This window comes from Pristiophorus japonicus, chromosome 14 (assembly GCF_044704955.1).
Source record: "Pristiophorus japonicus isolate sPriJap1 chromosome 14, sPriJap1.hap1, whole genome shotgun sequence".
In the NCBI taxonomy this organism is placed as follows: Eukaryota; Metazoa; Chordata; class Chondrichthyes; family Pristiophoridae; genus Pristiophorus; species Pristiophorus japonicus.
The window spans coordinates 134900386-134920382 of record NC_091990.1 but is presented as its reverse complement, the minus strand read 5'-3'; the positions used below and the strand labels follow the sequence as shown (position 1 = coordinate 134920382).

The window sequence follows — 19997 nt, the reverse complement described above, 5'->3', positions numbered from 1 at the left end:
TCCCGGTATGGTATGTTGCCTCCATGGTACCAGGGTAAGGGACATCATGGAGCCGATGAAGAATATTCAGCTGGGGTGGGGGCGGGCTTGAACCAAAATTCATAGTCTGCGTCAGGGAAAAAAATGACACAGGGAGGAAGAGGATTGCAGTCCTGCAGTTTAAGGAGTTAGGAAGCAGAACCTCAAAAAGGTAATAATCTCTGGATTACTCCCAGTGACACGCAGTAATGAGAGTAGAAGTGGGAGGATACATGTAGCAGGTTAATGCGTGGGTAGAGGCATGGTACAGGAGGAAGGGTTTCAGACTCCGAGAACATTTGGACCAGTTCTGTGCAAGGAGGTACCTATTCACGATGGACAGTTTGTACCTGAACAGATCTGGGACCAATATCCTCATGGGCAGATTAACTAGTGCTGTGGGGGAGGGTTTAAACAAATTCGGCAGGGGGTTGGGAACCAAGATGTAGCACTGAAAAGAAACAAGATGCACAGAGGATTGGGAGAGACAGTTAATAGTTAGAAATAATATAGCATTAGGTGAGATCATAGAATATACAAGAGGTCTAAGTTAGGTTTGGAATGCATGTGTGTAAATGCACGAAGTGCGGTTAATAATCTGCAGGGGCATAGACCCATGTGGGAATATGATGTTGTGGTGATAATGGAAGATAAAAACAGAGAATGCTGGAGATCTCAGCGGGCCAGGCAGCATCTATGGAGAGAAAAACAGAGTTAACGTTTCAGGTCGATGACGAAGGGTCATCAACCCAAAACATTAACTCTTGTTTTTCTCTCCATAGATGCTGTCTGACCCTCTGAAATTTCCAACGTTCTCTGTTTTTATTTCAGATTTTAGCATCTGCAGTATTTTGCTTTTGAATTAGTGATAATGGGAGACCTGGTTCAAAAGTGTTTAATATTGCTGCTTAATATTCCTGGGCACAAGGTATGCAGGAAAGATAGGGAAGGAAAAAAAGGACAGGTGGCAGTTTTGATCAGGAAAATTAGTGCTCGAAAGAGATAATTACCTTGAGGGGTCAAAGGCAGAATCAATTTGTTTGGAGTTAAGAAACAAGAGGAGCTATTACGCTACTTGGTCTATTTAGTAGGCCACCAGATAGGGGGAAGATGGAGGAGCAGCTTTGCAGGGAAAATACTGAGTGGTGCACAAACTACATGGTAGTGATAATGGGAGACTTTAACTACCCCAGTATTGAATGGGGCAGTGACTGTTAAGGTCAGATAGAGGAAGGAATTTCTGAAGTATGTTCAAGAGAATTTTCTTGATCAGTATGTTTCCTACCCAACAAGGAAGGAAGCATTACTGCACCTCGTACTGGGGAATAAAGTGGATCAAGTGGAGAATGTCAAAGTGGGGAAGCATCTTGGGAATAGTGATCATAGTATCCTATGGTTTTGGTTAGTTATGGAGAAGGACAAGGAGCACTCAAGAATAAAAATACTTACCTAGAGGGCGGCTAATTTCAGCACATTGAGGGGGATGTGTCCCAGGTAGGCAGAAATGTAATGGGGCAATGGACGCCCTTTAAAGAGGCGATAGCTCGGGTAATCTAGGTACAGTCTCAAAGGGGAAAGGGAGGGAAACCAAAGCCAGAACTCCCTGGATGACAAAGGACTTGAGAGTAGAATGAAGCAGGAAAAAAAAAGATAGCATATGACAGATGTCAGCTTGATAATACAAGGAAGCAGGTTATATATAAAAAGCATAAAGGAGAAGAGAAGTGAAAAAGGAAATAAACGGGGCAAAGAGACAAGAATATATTGGAGGCCAACATAAAAGGGAATCCAACGGTCTTCTATAGACATATTAACAGTAAAAGGGCTGTCAGAGGAGCAGTGGGGCTGACTAAAGACCAAAATGAGATCTATTGGTGCAGGCAGAAAACATGGCTGTGGTATTAAATGATTACTTTGCATTCATGTTTACCAAAGAAGAGATTCATGTTTGCCAAAGCTACAGTAAACGAAGAGGTTGTCAGGATACTGGACAAGATAAAAATAAAGAGGTACTAGAAGTGTTGGCGGTACTTAAAGTGGATCGTCACCTAGTCCGGATGGGATGGATTCTAGGTTGCTGAGGGAAGTAAAGGCAGAAATTGCAGAGGTGCTGATCACAATCTTTAGATATAGGAGTGGTGCCAGAGGACTGGAGCATTGCAAATGCTACACCCATGTTGAAAAGAGAAGGGTAAACCTGTCAACTACAGGCCAGTCAGTTTAACGTCGGTGGTGGAGAAACTTTTAGAAACAACAATCCGGAAGAAAATTAGCAGCACTTGGCCAAGCATGGACTAAATAAAGGAGAGCTAGCATGGATTTATTACGAGCAAATTGTGTTTGACTAACTTGATTACGTTTTTGATAAGATAACAGAGGGTGGATGAGAGCAGTGAAGTTGATGTTGTGTAGATGGACTATCAAAAGGAGTTTGATAAAGTACCACATATTAGGCTGGTTAGCAAAATTGAAGCCCATGGGATAAAAGGAACAATAGCAGCATGGATACAAAATTGGCTAAGGGATAGAAAACAGAGCTTTGTGGTGAATGGCTGTTTTTCAGACTGGAGGGAAGTATACAGTGGCGTTCCCCAGGGTTCAGTACTAGGACCACTGCTATTTTTAATGTGCATTAATGACTTGGACTTGGGGGTACAGAGCAGAATTTTGACATTTGCAGAGACGATACTTGAAAGTGTAGTAACAGTGAGGAAGAAAGTATTAGACTTCAAGAGGACATAGACAGACTGGTGGAATGGTTGGACACAGGGCAGATGAAAATCAATGCAGAAAAATGTGAGGTGATGCATTTTGGAAGAATGGGAGGCAATGCAACCTAAAATGGTACAATTTTAAATGGGGTGTAAGAAGAGAAACCTTTAAGGGGCTGCATGGGATACCTGGAGCGCTGTGCAACTGCGCAGCTTACAGGGAACATTGAAGCAGACTCAATGGGTCAACTTGCCTCGTTCTATGCTGTATTTTTCTCTGATTCTATGATTCCTGGCAATCTTTAAATCTGCAGTCATATTTTTATATCATGCTGCTTTGAACTCAACTAGATGACATCACACACACACACACTGCTTGGGGTAATGCTTGGAATTTTCCTTCCTGCCTAAATTGAGTAGAATGGACTATATTCTATGGAGTTTGGAAGAATGAGGGGTGATCTCATTGAAACGTAGAAGGCTGGACAGAATAATTGGTGTTTTCTCTAGTTGGAGAATCTAGATATGGGGAAGTAGTCTCAGGGCATTTAGGACTGAGATGAGGAGAATATTTTCCACTCAGTGGGTTGTGAATCTTTGGAATTCTCTATCCAATAGGGTTGTGGATGCTCAGTCGTCGAGTATATTAAAGACTGAGATAGATAGATTTTTGGGCACCATGGGAATCAAGGGATATGGGGTCGAGCTGGAAAGTGGAGTTGGGGTAGAAGATCAGCCGTGAACTTAACTCGAGGAGTTGTATGTCCTATTCCTTCATTCTATCACTTAAGTTCTTACAAGTGCCTGGTCTCCACTCTGCACATTCCTATGAAAGTACAGGTAATATACATCATGAAGAATCACAGCTATAAATCCATGGTTAACACATTTGACAGTATTTTGGGTCCAATGCAAAACAATGCAGCAGTCCCTCAGTATCGCATTGAGATGTCAGTCTAGACATGCTCAGGTGACTGGAGTGGGGTTGAACCAATGACCTTCTGACTCAGGTGAGAGTGCTACCACTGAGCCAAGTAAGACCGTTATAGAATTTACTGTAATGGCAACTGTTAAAGTGCGAGAAAGCTGACTAAAGAACAAATTGCATCCTTCCTTATTATTGCAAGATTTGTGAACAGCTAATAGTTGCTGGTAGCATGTAAATATTTGTTGCAATATTAAGGAAGCATCAATTTCAGCTCAAAGGATTTGTGACGCTGCATTTTAATATTGACCAAAAATTGGTTTGCTTTCCTAAATGGAATTGCTTCCTTCCTTCAATAAGCAGCAATCTGGCAAAACTCATTAAGGTACTGAAGACATTTTAAATGTTAATGTAGCAAATAACACAATTAAACCAGTGATCTATATCTAGAAAATTCATGAAATTATGGATATTCAGGTAGTGAGAGAAAAGCTGGCGGGTTTACGCTCAAAACCAAAATAAAACAAATATCCATCATGAACTTGGAACGACCCATTTTCCTTCTCAAAGGCAGTGATTGATGGTGGAGTACACTTTTGTGGTTAGTAGTGGTGTTCAAGGATCTTACTGAATTGGCTAACGTTCACAGATGAGTCTGGGCACTGAGCATCAGTGGTTATTGGGACTCTTTCGAGCCATCACAACCAAACCCAATCCCTCTTCGACTGATCATCTGTACATGAGCACTTTTAAACATCAGCCTAGCTGATTTTCTCCCTCCACATTCTAGGGATAGTTAGTCCAAACTCAGTATGCTAGCTGCCACACTAGCCAATTTGAGTTGAACCTCAGACAAGAATCAAGCCTGCAACCTCCTTAGTCTGTGCAGTTCAGTGCACCATAGAATGCACATCCCACTGAGGCACTAAAGTAAGAGAGGGTTGATGAGGGTAGCATGGTTCATGTGTATATGAACTTTCTAAAGTACCACATAATAGACTTGTAAGCAAAATTAAAGCCCATGGGATTAAAGGGACAGCGGCAGCATGGATACTAAATTAGCAACAGGACAGAATGCAGACAGTAGTGGCGAACAGTTGATGGAGATTAGAGGGAAGGAAGTACAGCAGTGCTCCCCAGGAATCATAGAAATTTATAGCACAGAAGGAAGCCATTCGGCCAGTCGTGCCTCTGCTGACTCTTTGAAAGAGCAGTCGTACTTAGTCCCACATTCCTGCTTTTTGTCCGTAACCCTGCAAGTTCCTCATCCTCAAGTACCTGCCCAACCCCCTTTTAAAATTATTAGAACAACTGCTCTTTTTGATATATATTAATGACCTGGGTATACAGGGCACAACTTCAAAGTTTGCAGATGACACAAAACAGAAATGAAGTAAATAATGAGAAGGATACTAAAACTACAGGACACAGACTGGACAAATGAGCATACATGACGGATTAAATTTAACAGAAGTGTGAAGTGATACATTTTCGTAAGAAGAATGAGAGGCAATATAAACTAAATGGTACAACTTTAAAAGGGGATGCAGGAAGAGACACACCCAGGGGTGTATGCGCACAAATCTTTGATGGTGGCAGGACATGTTGAGACATTATTAATAGAGGCTTTATTAATTGAGGCGGAGAGCACCAAAGTAAGAAAGTTATGCTAAACCTACCCTAAGGTGGAGTATTATATTCAATTAGGGCACCACACTTTAGGAAGGATGTCAAGACCTTAGAGAGCGTGCAAAAGAGATTTACTAGAATGGTATCAGGGATGAGGGACCTCAGTATGTGGAGACTGGAGATAAAACTGTTTATGATTTTGAACACCTGTTAAAGTAAATAAGAACCTGTTTCCAGTGACAGAAGGTTCAGTAGCCATTGGTCACAGGTTTAAAGGCATAGGCAAAGAAACTGGAGGCCACTAGTGAAAAAAATGTACACAGTTGTTGTAAGCTAGAATACATTGTCTGAAAGGGCAGTGGAAGTAGATTCAATAGTAACTTTCAAAAGGGAATTAGATAAATATTTGAAGTGGAAAAAATTGCAGGGCTATGGAGAAAGAGCAGGGGAGTGGGACTGATTGGATAAGCCCTACGGAAGAGTCCAGATCAAATTGCCTCCTTCTGTGCTGTATCATTCTATGCTTCTATGATCTGGTTACAGCTTGAAAATGTATGGCCCCAGTGTCAAAAGGAGAAAACCAAGGCAAATAGTGCCAGTCAGCTGTGACTAACAAATTTGCACTGATGCAGATAGCTGCTTCTGGAACAAGATGGAATTTAAAAGGTGCTAAATTGAGATACAACTTTACCCAAACATTACATCTCAGCCTTTGGAGATTTAAAACCCCAAAAAATGATGCTTACCTGTATAAAGTTGAACGTTCCCTGCATTTGTGCCATAAGGTCTTGCACCCTTTGCCTTCTGACCAAAGGGTCTGAAGGAGCAACAGTGTTCAGTGCATGGTTTTCAGGTACTGTGGGTGGCTGCGCTTGTTGCTGTTGTGGCTGTTGCTGCAGTGAATTTACAACCTACAAAACAGAAGGTGGCAATTAATAAAGGATCTATGCCATTCTACTTTTATCTGTGACAATTCACCCCTGACCCAGACACACAAAGGTGAATCATTTTATAATGCCGCCTAATGTCATCCTGGCCTTTTATCTAACCAAGCAAAAACCATATAGAAGATGGCCATTCTTTCTGACCACATTTTGTTGATAATCAATTGTGAAGATTTTTCCACTAATACATTAGCATTAATTTCACATACTTCAAGGCCTACGGGTAACTTATTGTAATTATACAGATGGGTCCAGCTGGCTTTGCAGAAAAGATAATAGTTGGCAAATTGAGTGTCCTGTTCTCAATAGAATACAGTTTTAGCTTCCCCGATGGCCTCATGTAAAGCCACCACCTGGTACAGTACTATGCCACGCAGATGAGTAGATCTTCAGATTCAAACCCACCCTGTGCTGTTACCTGATCTCAGCTAATGGTAGCAGCTCCAGCACTAGAGCGGACCTCAATATCCCTGTGCTAGAGAGGGGAAAAAAGTCATGGATTCCACTTCAGCTTTCTATTCAGTGACACCCGCTTTAAAGCAGAGGGGAGAACATTCCACAGTTAAACAGCCTGCCACTTACCATCTAGACTTATGCACGAGTATTGACACTGAAAGCATCTGTGGAATTGTACCCGTCCCACCCAAAGAATCACGAGTCTCAGGGGGAAAAAATTGGCAAATAACTTTTACATCAAGATCAACAAAAGCCAATTACTAGATCATGGTCTTTTCCAAGACTGTATGAACCCATCTTGAACAAACATGCTATAAAATCTGCACGGTCAAATTTGCACCCAAATATTACACGAATACCACAGTGTTACAGAAAGAAAACATTTCTATGCCACTGCCGTTACTTTTAGCCTTGCACTAGAAACTGAATAGATCAGAACCTAACATTTCCCCTCCCTCGTATATAAATTAGTTACCTCAACAGTTTCTGTGTTCCATTCATCAGTTTGCTCTTTCTGGCTGCTGCTGAATTGTGTCTCTGCAATGAACTGCCTATTCACAAACTGGAAAACAAAATTAATGTTAATTCACCATCACCAAGCTGGCAGAGATAAATAATTCCTGGTGCAAAGTCATCAATTATAGCCAGGATAATTTTGCTACCAATAGTAAAACTGTAAAATTAGCTACTGTAAAGTCTCTCTCATTCTGAAGGTGATTTTAAAGTTCCGCATACAATTAGGATTCATTTCAACAAATTTGTGCTGCTATACTGGTTAACTGCTGTCCTTACACTACAAAAAGGCTTTGATTTTGAACTACACACATAGGTCTTTGGATGCAGGAGGGAAAAGATACTTCGTGTGACAACACGTATGTAATCTAATCTAAGTACCACCAAGTCAGAGAAAGAATCAAAAGCTAGAAACTGTATCCTCAGATAGAGATTTACAAAAATAGTACAGAGAGAATTTTGAAGGCCTGAATTACCAAGCCAGCTTGAAGTACCCCAGCATCCCCGACACCGATTATGCCGAGTTGCCTGGTCAAATCAACAATTCTTAGAACTTTGTTCCATGTAGCTAGTTGCTATACAAATGACACATGCATATCAGGCTGTAAAATGGAACAAGTAGTATGAGCTGTAATTTTCTGGCAAATGAACATGTTCTACTGCTCAACTCACTTGTCTGTTCACTATTGAACATTGTCTAGTTTGGCAAATACTCCTGGTTCTTAGAAACAAGCTAAACCTCGGCACAAAAGCACTTCCTTTCAAATGAAACAAACACAGCAAATAAAACTTCAGTGTCAATCAGAACTGACCAGATCCTAATTTGTTAAATACTGTTGCTCCTCACCAACATATCTTTAGCACTTATACAACCACAGAATACATCCGCTGTGCGCTACAACCTTTATGTAGGATTCTCAAGAGGGTGATTAAAGAGGGTACTGCAACTTTCAATAACACGGTATAGAGTCAAAGTTTCTTCAGGTCTCGTAAAAGCTCAATTAACCAGAATTGAGAGTGCAGCCTCTCTTCAACCAATGAGTTTAAGGGAAGTCAAATAGAAGTTGCCAGCCAGAGAGCTTCAGGACACAACTTTAAAACCTCATTTTAAACCCAGTAACATTCAGACAGCGAACTACTCTTTTTTCAAAGGATCAAGATTTTGGTCTTGCTTGTGGAATTGGCATCAGATCTTCACCTTAATTCTATGAGGTATTGATAAAAACCTAGCAATACCAAAACTTAATATTGTGAAACTGAAGGAGTGAAACTTTCTAATCTTCACAAATCTAACACACCTGGCTGAAACAAGAGTCACCTTTCTCACACTCACCATGATTGCTGTCATTTCCAACAAATCAATCTTTCATCATAGGACAGCTTAATGAACAGCGTAGACCACTTGTGTATGTACTGGTTTAATTTTCAGCAAGATACTGCACCAGAGCTTTAATGCATCTTAACTACAAAGTGGAAGAGATCGAGAAAATATGGCCACCTGTAGCCTGTATACAGCTCACATGATTCGAAAATAATGAAACATATGAAAAGTTTTAGCAGCTAGCTTATCCCTTATTCACACGCGTAACATCTGGTAGCTGGGAGCAGAATGCCGCTCACCTCTCTTGCTTCTACATCAGTTTGCTCCACATATTCTTCAACTGTTTCAGGTTCTGCAAAAGTATGGTTAAAATTATATAGTTTTTAAACCAAAACAGGACACTTGAAAAATAACCAAACATTATAACTGAAAAAGAAAGGCTTGCATTCATATAGCGCCCTTCACAACCCTGCGGCATCCTAAAGCGTTTTACAATCAATGAAGTACTTCTGAAGTTTAGTCACTGCTATAATGTAGGAAACACTGCAGCCAATTTGTGCAAAGTCCCACAAACAGCAATGAGATAAATGACCAGAGAACCTATTTTAGTGATGTTGGTTAAGGCTGAAATATTGGACAGGACACAGAAGAAACTCCTTGCACTTCAAAATAGCATAGTGATCTTTTACATCCACTCAAGGACAGACAGGGACTCTGTTTAATGTCTCATCTAAAAGACAGAACCTCTGAGTGCAGCTCTCCCTCAGTACTGCACTGGAGCATTGGCCTCGATTATGTGCTCAAGTCTCGGCAGTGGGATTTGAACCCCTAACCTTCTGATTCAGAGGCAAATGAGCTACCAACTGAGCCACAGCTGAAAGTTATTCTCTGCAAACACCTACCTGAAAAGATCCACTTACAGTGATATAACACTAACCAGTTTAATAGTACAGTCCCCACCAATGCTCCCTGTAATTTTTGGGGGATCATACTCATTTTTTTGCATTTAAAAAAAGCCGGCTGCAGGGTCAGACAGGAACATTGGTCTCCATCACTCAAACTATCCATGTTTAAATTGGAAAAGTGCTAACCAATTTTTATTTCCATTATAGTCAATTACAAAGTTGCCACTTACAGCAGGTTAAGCGTTCGTGTATTTTGGGCAGAAACCTCAGTCGTTCACACCACGTTAATGTTGCAATTCCCTACTCAGTGCTGATTGCAGTAGCAAACATGACTGGAAAAAGGAGAGCCATGAGCCTTGGCACTAAAATTGACCTGAACAAAATCGATGAGCTGACCAAGATGAGCCAGCGTGACCTAGCACAGCAACTCAATCTTCAAAATCTACCATTTGTACAATGAACGGCATCAGAATTCCAATCCAAAGAGAGAAAGGAACGGTGAGGGCAGTTGAGGAGGCACTTCTCTGCTGATTTCAGAATACGTATGGGGGGAGTGCATTTATCAGTAGCCCCCTTCGAGCCCAAGCAGTGGGCAAGCCTGATTTTATTCCCACAGAAGGCTGGCTTCAGAGATGGCAATCTCGTCACAACAGTGCACACAGGGAAAAGCTCAACTCAGATGTTGCAGATAGAAAATATGTTGCTCGGGCTCCTCAAAGGTTGTGAAACCCAGGACATTTTTAACATATGTATTTAACAGGTGTGGTTTAAATGCTACAGTCTTGTTTGACAGTAATAGCGCTACCCCTTTTAACGGTCCAAAATGTACAGTGGGCAAACAGTGCTGTTTATAAGCGACGGGGATTGTACTGATTAATTATGACATACCATCTCATAGACTGCATACTTTCTATTAAGATCAGAGTTAATTTGAATATTTAAACAGAAGTCATACTCTCATCCATACAAATTAATATAATTTGCAAAGAATTTATTCATAAATAGAAATTAAAACAAAGACAGACAGGAGCAATTATTTTTACTGGTGTTAATACCATTATTAAAGGTAAAGTGCATTCCTCTTGAGTCTGTAACAGCAGCTACTTAGAACAGATAGCTATAAAGGAGGCTGCCCAGGCATGTGTCTTCATGGGTCAGATAGGCACACACCATGGAACCTTGGGGGTCACAAAGTTTAAATTATTCCCCAATTTTGTTCCCAACTTGCTGGTGCAAATAGATTTTGGTGTTCTACTAATGAGGCAACACCAAGAACATTTCCTCCAAACCTCCAAGTCAACAAAAACAGAAGAAAAACAGCAGCAAATAGGCAATACATCGGTAAATGGGACTTCGCTGGACTTAAAAGTTTAGGTCTTCGGGGAGCCGCATTGTCCGAGGGCGACAAATTGAACATCATTGTTAAGAGCATCAGATTTCCAAAGAAAGTGAATGAGATGCATAGTAATAATATTTATTAAAAAGTTGTCAATTGGGCAATTTATAAATCCACATTTTACACTTAAATCTCTTATTTTAATGCATCAATCAGTCTTGAACAAGCTTATGATTTTCAGGTGGGAAATATCAGTCAACCCAGGCACTCAGTTAGTGACCTGCTATAGAACAGTTTTTGCAGTCAGCGTGAAGGAAAGCTCTGCAAAGCAAAAAGCAATATAATCCGTTAAAATTCATACATTAAAACACAAGTACCCCTATTTAACTGGAAAAGACCATCCTCGTTCTATACCTGGTTCTGGAGGTTGTGCTTCTACAGGTACAGGGGACGGTTCCTCTTCTTCACACACACCATTCTGGTGATTATGAATGCTGTCAAAGTAGCCACTCTGTAGGAGTCTGTTGACAATTGCCTTCAGGCTCTTGTCTGGAAATTAAAAATTACTTCAGTATTTGACTCTTCTGAAAGAAATAACTTATTTCATTCTTTGATGTCATTTATCCTGCACACTTTAGGCCAAGACACTTCATCTATCCCCAAGAAATCAGACTATGTTCTCATCAAAAATTTTAGTCCATGTGAACTTTATCCAATTTCATACTACAGAAATTAGCACGTGCAGTAAAGTTTGAATTAATTCATATAATAAATGAAACTTTATAACTAGCCTCAGCTCAAATGACAAAATCCTGCCGCTTTTAGATCTGAATTACAGACCAATTCCCAAGATTCAAGCCTGAGCAACATCCCATCTCCCAAGAGGGAACACAAGAACATAATAGGAGCAGCAGTAGGCCATAAGGCCCCTCGAGCCTGCTCCACCATTTAATATCATGGCTGATCTGATCATGGACTTGGTTCCACTTCCCCTTATCGTTTAAGAAACTGTCTATTTCTGTCTTAAATTTATTCAATGTCCTAGCTTCCACAGCTCTCTGAGGCAGAAAATTCCACAGATTCACAATCCTCAGAAGAAATTTCTCATCAGTTCTAAATGGGCGACCCCTTATTCTAAGATCATGCCCTCTACTTCTAGTCTTACCCCACCAGTGGAAACATCCTCTCTGCATCCACCTTGTCAAGCCCCCTCATAATCTTATACGTTTCTATATCATCTCTCATTCTTCTGAATTCCAATGAGTTAGAGGCCCAACCTATCCAACCTTTCCTCGTAAGTCAACCCCCTCATCCCTAGGATCAACCTAGTGAACCTTCTCTGAACTGCCTCCACAGCAAGTATATCCTTTTGTAAATATGGAAACCAAAACTGCACGCAGTATTCCAGGTGTGGCCTCACCAATACCCTGTACAGCTGTAACAAGAGTTCCCTGCTTTTATACTCCATTCCCTTTGCAATAAAGGCCAAGATTCCATTGGCCTTCCTGATCACTTGCTGCACCTGCATATTATCCTTGTGTTTCATGCACAAGTACCCCCAAGTCCTGCTGTACTGCAGCACTTCGCAATCTATCTCCATTTAAATAACTCGTTCTTTGATTTTTTTTCTGCAAATGTGCATGACCCCTCACTTTCCAACATTATATTCCATCTGCCAAATTCTTGCCCGCTCACTTAGCCTGTCTATGTCCTCCTGCAGTCTTCTATGCCCTCCTCACATATTGTCCTCCCTCCCATCTTTGTATCGTCAGCAAACTTGGCTACATTACACTCAGTTCCCTCTTCCAAGCTGTTATTATAAATTGTAAATAGTTGGGGTCCCAGCATTGATCCCTGCGGCACCCCACTCATTACTGAATGCCAACTAGAGAATAGAAAGATAGAAACAGAGAAAATAGGTGCAGGAGTAGGCCATTCGGCACTTTGAGCCTGCACCACCATTCAATAAGATAATGGCTGATCATTCATCTCAGTACCCTATTCCTGCTTTCTGGCATACTGAAAAAAATTCCAGTATGCCAAATTTAAAACTTGGTACTTAGTGTGAACCAAACGCTCCAGTGGGAAATGTAGCACAGAAAGCAAGATACAATATCACCAAAATGTTTAATCAAGTTCATGAGTGTGCCAGAGCTTCAGAAATTGAAATCATCCCATTTTGTACAACAATTTATCCGCTAGAACCCGGCAGTAAGCCACTTCTACTGACTAGAATCAGCAGAGAGAAATGGATTGGCCAGAGTTCTGACCTGTGTGCAATAAGCACTGGGGCAAAAAACCCTCCAAAAATGTACATTGCCCAAGTTAAGCTTCACATGGGTGAATGAGACATTTTAAGGTGCACTACAAAAAAGTTATACGCGTCACCAAAATGTTTGACAAGAATACTAATGGTGACCACAACTATTGCACAGTTGTCTTATAACACAATGTTCAGATATTTTAAAATTAATGAGCTCGAGTAATGATTTAAAATTACTTTTCATCCAGTCGATATTCACTGAAATGTTAGTGAACAAGAAATGTTTACTCACTCTGCTACAATCTATAATGGAACGCTTGGTTTATTTATGCCTTGCCATTTCAAATGCCTTTGATGGGGTCCATCACCTCGAAACAAATTATACCTGTTTCCTATGAAACCATTGTTCGTGGCAATCCTGTTTCCTCAAATTATTCTCTGTGCTATATTTGATGGATCACTCAGACTTTACACAAATTCACAGGCTCCCCAGGACACACTCGCATTTTCCACTCTGTATTCTTTTCATATAAATGACTTCCCTCGACTCATTATGCACCTGTCTGCTTTTTTTTTCAATGATTCTAGTCTATATTCATCCACCTCCCTCAGATCACAATCTCAAATGTCAACAACTGTGCTTCTGAATCTGCAGATTGTAGTTCAAGTCCAACTCCAGGATTTGAAAACAATATGAACACTTCCAGTGCAATACCTGAATCTCTGCATCACCAAAAGTGCTGACTTTCAAATGAGACATTGAATTGCTGGTTAAGGTAGACATAAAAGATATTCAAGAGTAGTAATGTTCTGGCCAACATACCTCCCTCAGCCAACACCCAACGAGTTACAGGTACAACGTCTGAACTCCAGAATCCTCGGGACAGAGTGCCGGTTTGTGGTTTTTTTTGGATTTCAGACCTCGCCGCAGCCCGAATCTGTGCTGCATTTCAGGGTTTTGCCAGATTTCGGACCTCGCCGCCCGCCGAAATGTCCGGTTTTCGGACAATTCCTGTACTCGGAGTTTCGGATTTGAAATGTTGCACCTGTAAACTGGTCATTCATCTCATTTGCTGTTTGTGGTTTCTTGCTGTGCACAAATTATCTGTCACATAGAATCATAGCACAGTACTGCACACAAAGGGAGGCAGTTCGGCCCAGAGTCTGCGCTGACTTTCAAAGAATACCAGTTAATACCGCACCCTTTCCTTCCCCCCCCCACCACTGCCCCACACAGCTTTTTCTCCTTCCAGTATTCATCCAATTCCCTTTTGAAAGCTACAATTACATGTTTCCACCACCCAATCAGGCAATGCATTCCAAATCCTAACTACTTGCGTAATTTTCTTCCCCTCATATTGCCTCTCGTCCTTTTGCCAATCACCTTAAATCATGTCCTCTGGTTATTGATCCTTCAGCCACTGTAAACAGTTTCTCTTTATTTACTCTTATCCATACCCTTTGATCAAATCTCCTCTTAGCCTGCTCTCCTCCAAGGAGAACAACTCCAGCTTCTCCGTCGATCCGTGTAACGATAAACCTTCATCACTGGAACCATTCTAGTAAATCTCTTCTGTACTCTCTCCAAAGCCTTCACATCCTTCCTAAAGTGTGGTGTCCAGCTGGGGCCGAACCAATGTTGCCACTAAGCTGCACAGTCGTACGATGCTTTCAAAGTCCTCTGCAGGCCGCTCACCGGTTTTTCAATGCAAGAAACCAGGCATGCGTGAAAATTTGAATGGGCCGTGCAGCCAGTTAAAAGGACCGCGTACCCAACAAATCAATTAGAGGGAACATTGGGATAAACTAGTAATTTATAACTTCTTGGCTTTTGTATTCTACATTTATAAATCCCAGGATTCCATATGCTTTATTAAGCCCCCCACCACCCAGAGTACATTCTGTGCCCATTACTATCTTCCTCGCAAGTTTCATGTCATCTGCAAATTTCAAAATAGTGCCCTGTAACCCCGAGTCCAAGTAATTAATGTACATCAAAAACAGCATTGGCCCTCCTATCCTGCAGAACACCACTGTTGACTTCCCTCCAATCCGAAAAACAACCAATAACCGCAACTCTTTTCCAGCCCTTAGCCAAGTAACTACACTTCCAAAAAATAGAATTAATTGTATGCATAGTGCTTCTGGGCATCCTCCAGTTGTGATAAGGTGTTATATTCTCCTCACAGCACACATGCCTCAACTTTCCTCGGTGCAATAGTTAAATGTTTGCATCAAAATGATCTTCATGATCTACGAGGCAATGAAAATCATGAATCTTTCAATTCAAAGATGCTTCCTTCCTGTCTCAAGTCTAACCAACAGGCACCTCGGACGGCTCAGCCTCATCTAACATACTTGGCTTCCATCACCTCTCACTTCGAAAAGAGCTCCTGATATTGAACAGTCCCCTCAGAACAACTCCAAAACTTTAATACCGCTTCCATATTGTGAGAGGCTCTTAAAACAGAGCTCCAACTTCACATTTCCTTTTGTCTCCTTATTTCATCAATTTTACTATCGTCCGTATACTGTTCCTTTTAAAGTGCAAAAAGGCTGAGCATACACCCCACATATATTCTCATCTGTGGTTGGGAAGATGTTGGAGTCCATAATTAAAGAAACAGTAGCAGGACATTTAGAAAAGCAAAATTCGGTCAGGCAGTGTCAGCATGGATTTATGAAGAGGAAATCCTGTTTGACAAATTTTCTGGAGTTCTTCAAGGATGCAACGAACAGAGTGGATAAAGGGCAACCAGTGGATGTGGTGTATTTGGACTTCCAGAAGGCATTTGACAAGATGCCACATAAAAGGTTACTGCATAAGATAAAAGTTCACAGGGTTGGGGGTAATATATTAGCATGGATAGAAGATTGGCTAACTAACAGAGAACAGAGAGTCAGGATAAATGGTTCATTCTTTGGTTGGCAACCAGTAACTAGTGGGGTGCTGCAGGGATCAGTGCCGAGACCCCATTTACAATCTATATTGGAAAAAGGGACTGTGTGTAACGTAGCCAAGTTTGCTGACGATACAAAGATGGGAGGAAAAGAAATGTGAGGAGGTCACAAAAAATCTGCAAAAAGACATAGACAGGCTAAGTAAGTGGGCAAAAATTTGGCAGATGGAGTATAATGTTGGAAAGTGTGAGGTCATGCATATTGGCAGAAAAAAAATCCAAGGGCAAGTTATTATTTAAATCGAGAAAGATTGCAAAGTGCTGCAGAACAGCAGGACCTGGGAGTACTTGTACGTGAAACACGCAGGTAGAGCTGAGAATGGATACAGAAGGATTGTAAATATGGCAGAGGGATGGAAATAGGAAATCAAGGGAAAATAGCTAAAGAAATGTCAAGATGCAGACAACTGCAGAATCGACAGAAAAAAAAAGGGTTACCAAGAGTTGAGGTTGAGGTTAAACACGGGTCATGAGAAAGACGCAAGGTGGCACAAAGAAAGAAAGCAATCCTAGATAGGAGGAGAAAAGTAATGGCTTTTACTGATAAGGAGGAAGGGAAACTAATTGGGTTCTTTACTGATAAGGGAAGACAGTGTAGCGAAGCTATAACTAACCTGACCCTGACACCAGCCCTAATTGGGAGACTTTCTTGCCTGCCATTGGACGTACTCGGGGGGGGGGGGGGGGGGGGGAAGCAGAAAGGGATTGGATAGACCAAGTGCTAATCAAATGTGTTCTGTTTTGAAAATGTATAACTACTGTGCTTTTCGCGCTGTAAAGGGACTTGTCCAGGGGAAGGTAAATATGCTCTGATTGAGAGTGTCCCTTTGTCTTGACAAGGCCAGGCCGGAGAATCTTCAATAAAGGTCCTTTACAGAAAAGGCAAGGTGTTCGCGTCAGTGTATTCGCTGAAACAGATCGAGGGAAAAAGGATCCGTATTAGCATTTGGTGTCAGAAGTGGGATCTCAACGGACGGCTGCCGAAAGCTTGCGAATTAAGAGCCGAACTAGCCTCGGAGACAGGAGGAAAGTGGCCACTGGAGTGAGTACTTTTTAAATACCACTTCGGTTTGCTCCAGTCACAAAAATCTGAAGAAAGTTTTGCCACTCGCTGGTTCTCAGGTAGCGTCTGAACGAGATCCAGGTCAATCTAGCGAATACCTTTTAACTTAGGAAATAAGTGTCCAAGTCAGGTACGACGTCGACTTTGTATATCACTTAGTCCGTCTAGGCGTTGATTGGACTTAAATAGACTATCGCGCGGCGACGCGAATAGGAAAACCGCGGGGCGACGCGGAGGGAAAAGGAAATCGCGGGGCGACGTGAGAAATAGACTATCGTGCGGCGACACGAATAAGAAAACCACGGGGCAACGCGGAGGGATAGGGAAATAGACTATCGTGCGGCGACGCGAATAGGAAAACCGCGGGGCGTCACGGAAGAAAAGGGAAATTGTGTAAAACTAAATCGCGGGGCGACGCGAGGAATCGTGTAAGGAAAAAATATTTCTTTACCGCGGGGCGACGCGGGAATGGGCAATCATGGATCCAAAAATAGAGCCGACCAAAGAAAAAAAAATTAATAAGCTTTGTTGAATGAAGAGAGACTTTTGTGAATGTCTGTTTTTGAATGAGTACTTGTGTGATTTTTTGACTGCGGAATGAATTTTTATGTTTTCATGTTTTAAAAGCCTATTTGGAAGAGTGGAGCAGCTGTTTCTTTATTTTAGCTCCACCCACTTCTCCAAACAGAGTGAAAGTTTTTTCAACCCTTTCTAGTGTTGTCTTGTATGTGGGAAGTTTTAAGACATTTTGGGCCCAAGTTTCCACATGATTTGCGCCTGATTTTTTAGGAGCAACTGGTGGAGAACGGACTATCTTAGAAATCGCAATTCTCCACATTTTTTTTTTCTGCAGTTCGTCAGGTAGAACAGCTCTACTTTGGAACAGAATTTTTTCTTCAAAAGGGGGCGTGTCCAGCCACTGACACCTGATTTCAAAGTTTCCACAGTGAAAACGTACTCCAAACTAACTTAGAATGGAGCAAGTGAAGATTTTTGTAGAACTGAAAAAACCTGTTCTACACTTTAAAAAAAATCAGGCGCAGGTTACAAATTAGGCGTCCAGAACGAGGTGGGGGGGGGAAAAGGGAAGTCATTAAATTCGACAATAAATCCTTATTTATACTTATACAAATAAATCCAACCTGAATAAACATTTATAAGCAAAGAAAAGATTAAATAAACCATCTTCCTACCTGTGTGAAAGTGCTTCAGCCAGCATCACAAGTTCGTTCCCGACGGCAGGGGGGGGGGGGGGGGGGGGAGAAGGAGGAAGCCGTTCCCGACGGCGGGAGGGAGGGAGTGCGGGTCTGCCCGCACGCAGCGGGCGGGGGGGGAGAGGGAGGAAGACGTTCCCGACGGCGGGAGGGAGGGAGTGCGGGCCGGCCCGAACGCAGCAAGGGGGGGGGGAGAGAAGAGAGAGGAGAGGCAGACGTTCCCGACGGCGGGAGGGAGGGAGTGCGGGCCCGCCCAAACGCAGCAAAAAAGGGGGGGGGGGGGAGGAGACAGTGAGAAGGCTGCAAGAAGCCTCAGTGCTGATGGCAATGTGCTTTTATTAAAAAATGTTCAAAAATTAAACAGCTACAAAGAACTACAAAAATGGCCGAGTGCCAATGTTTCCTTCACACTGCGCATGCGCGAACGCTCCAACGCGCACCGTTGCCGGCAGGAAAAAAAACTAATTTAAATAGTACCTGCCCCCTCCCACTTACAAAATCGGTGCGAGTGTAGGCTCTGCCCCCCTGGGCGCCACGCCAAACAGACAAGGAGCTGCAGGGCTCTCCAGAATCGCGAGTTTTTTTTTTCAGCGCCGTTTTAGGTGCGAAAAACGGGTGCCCAGCTCGGAGGGGCGCCCGTTTTTTATCGTGTGGAAACTTGGGCCTTTTAAGTTAGGAACGCAGGTGTGGATTTATTTGGATGATAAGTTACGGAGCTAGGAAATGCACAAAGGATTGATTACATTGGGTTGAAAGACATAAATTTAGTATCGGAATGAGATAAAGAATGCCTTTTTTAAAAAAAGCTTCTAGCTCAAAAAAAAAGTTTTAAAAAGATTGAAATTACAAAATTTGAATTGGGATTTTGAGATATTGAGAAGGCAGAAAAATACTGAGGTGGATTCAAAAAAAAAATTATTAAATTAAATTTGATCTTGAAGAAAAAAAGGAGATATAAAACTAAAAGGTTTGAAAAAAGATGTAACGTACTAAAATAAGTGCTGAAAAAAATGTTTGTGATGGAAAAAGACATAACTTACTAAATATTAGTTGATGTTTGCTGTGAAAAAGATATTGGTTTAATTAGGAAAAAAAAATTGGAAGAGGTAAAAGACACTCTACAGTGATAATGATTTTAAATTATGAGAAAGTTTCACTGCAGTTTGAAAGATTTCCAAAATGGACGTTGTTTATCAAGAAAAGTCCCGAACAGTCTAAACAAGCAGGAGGGTTTTGAAAATAACGAGGAGAAAAGATCTAAGCTATGCGAACTCAGAGCACAGAAAGAACTGGTAACGAGAATCTTACTAAATTTTAAAATTCTTAGAAAATGGAATTGGCACGGATGTCTAGATTTTGTGCTGAGAGAAAAAAAACAAGATTTGCCCAGTGAACGGGACCGTAAAATAAAACGAAATGTTAGAATGTACACAGCGTGTGAGAAAATTGGATTCCAGTAAACAAAATAGCTATTAAAAATGTGTGGTCTCGTTTTAAATCAATCAAAAAAATCTTTGGCAATTAGAAGTTAAGAAAACATTGGAGTTCACTCGAGAATGCTGTCTTCCCTAATGAGAAGACTTTTATTATGACGGCTTTACTAATGATTTCTGCTGTTTTAACGGATTCCTAATTTCTAAGCAAGTTTTGAAGACACAACGACTTAAAAAAAAAGAATTTTTCGGATGATTACGTGAAGTCACGTAATGACATCAGGCTTTCTTACAAACCTGTAAAGG

At 41.5% G+C, this 19997-nt stretch overlaps 1 protein-coding gene across 3 annotated transcripts in view; it reads right to left on the bottom strand.

Annotated features, from left to right (window-relative positions):
* Positions 1–19997, bottom strand: part of caprin1b (cell cycle associated protein 1b) — a 165893-nt gene that overhangs the window by 56401 nt on the left and 89495 nt on the right. For all 3 annotated transcript variants that reach the window (XM_070899647.1, XM_070899646.1, XM_070899645.1), the window contains exons 6-9: positions 11173–11307; positions 8817–8869; positions 7159–7245; positions 6030–6194 (exon numbers count right to left, since the gene is read on the bottom strand). In XM_070899647.1, coding sequence (XP_070755748.1) covers positions 6030–6194; positions 7159–7245; positions 8817–8869; positions 11173–11307 — 440 coding nt within the window. The remainder of the gene's footprint in view (positions 1–6029; positions 6195–7158; positions 7246–8816; positions 8870–11172; positions 11308–19997) is intronic.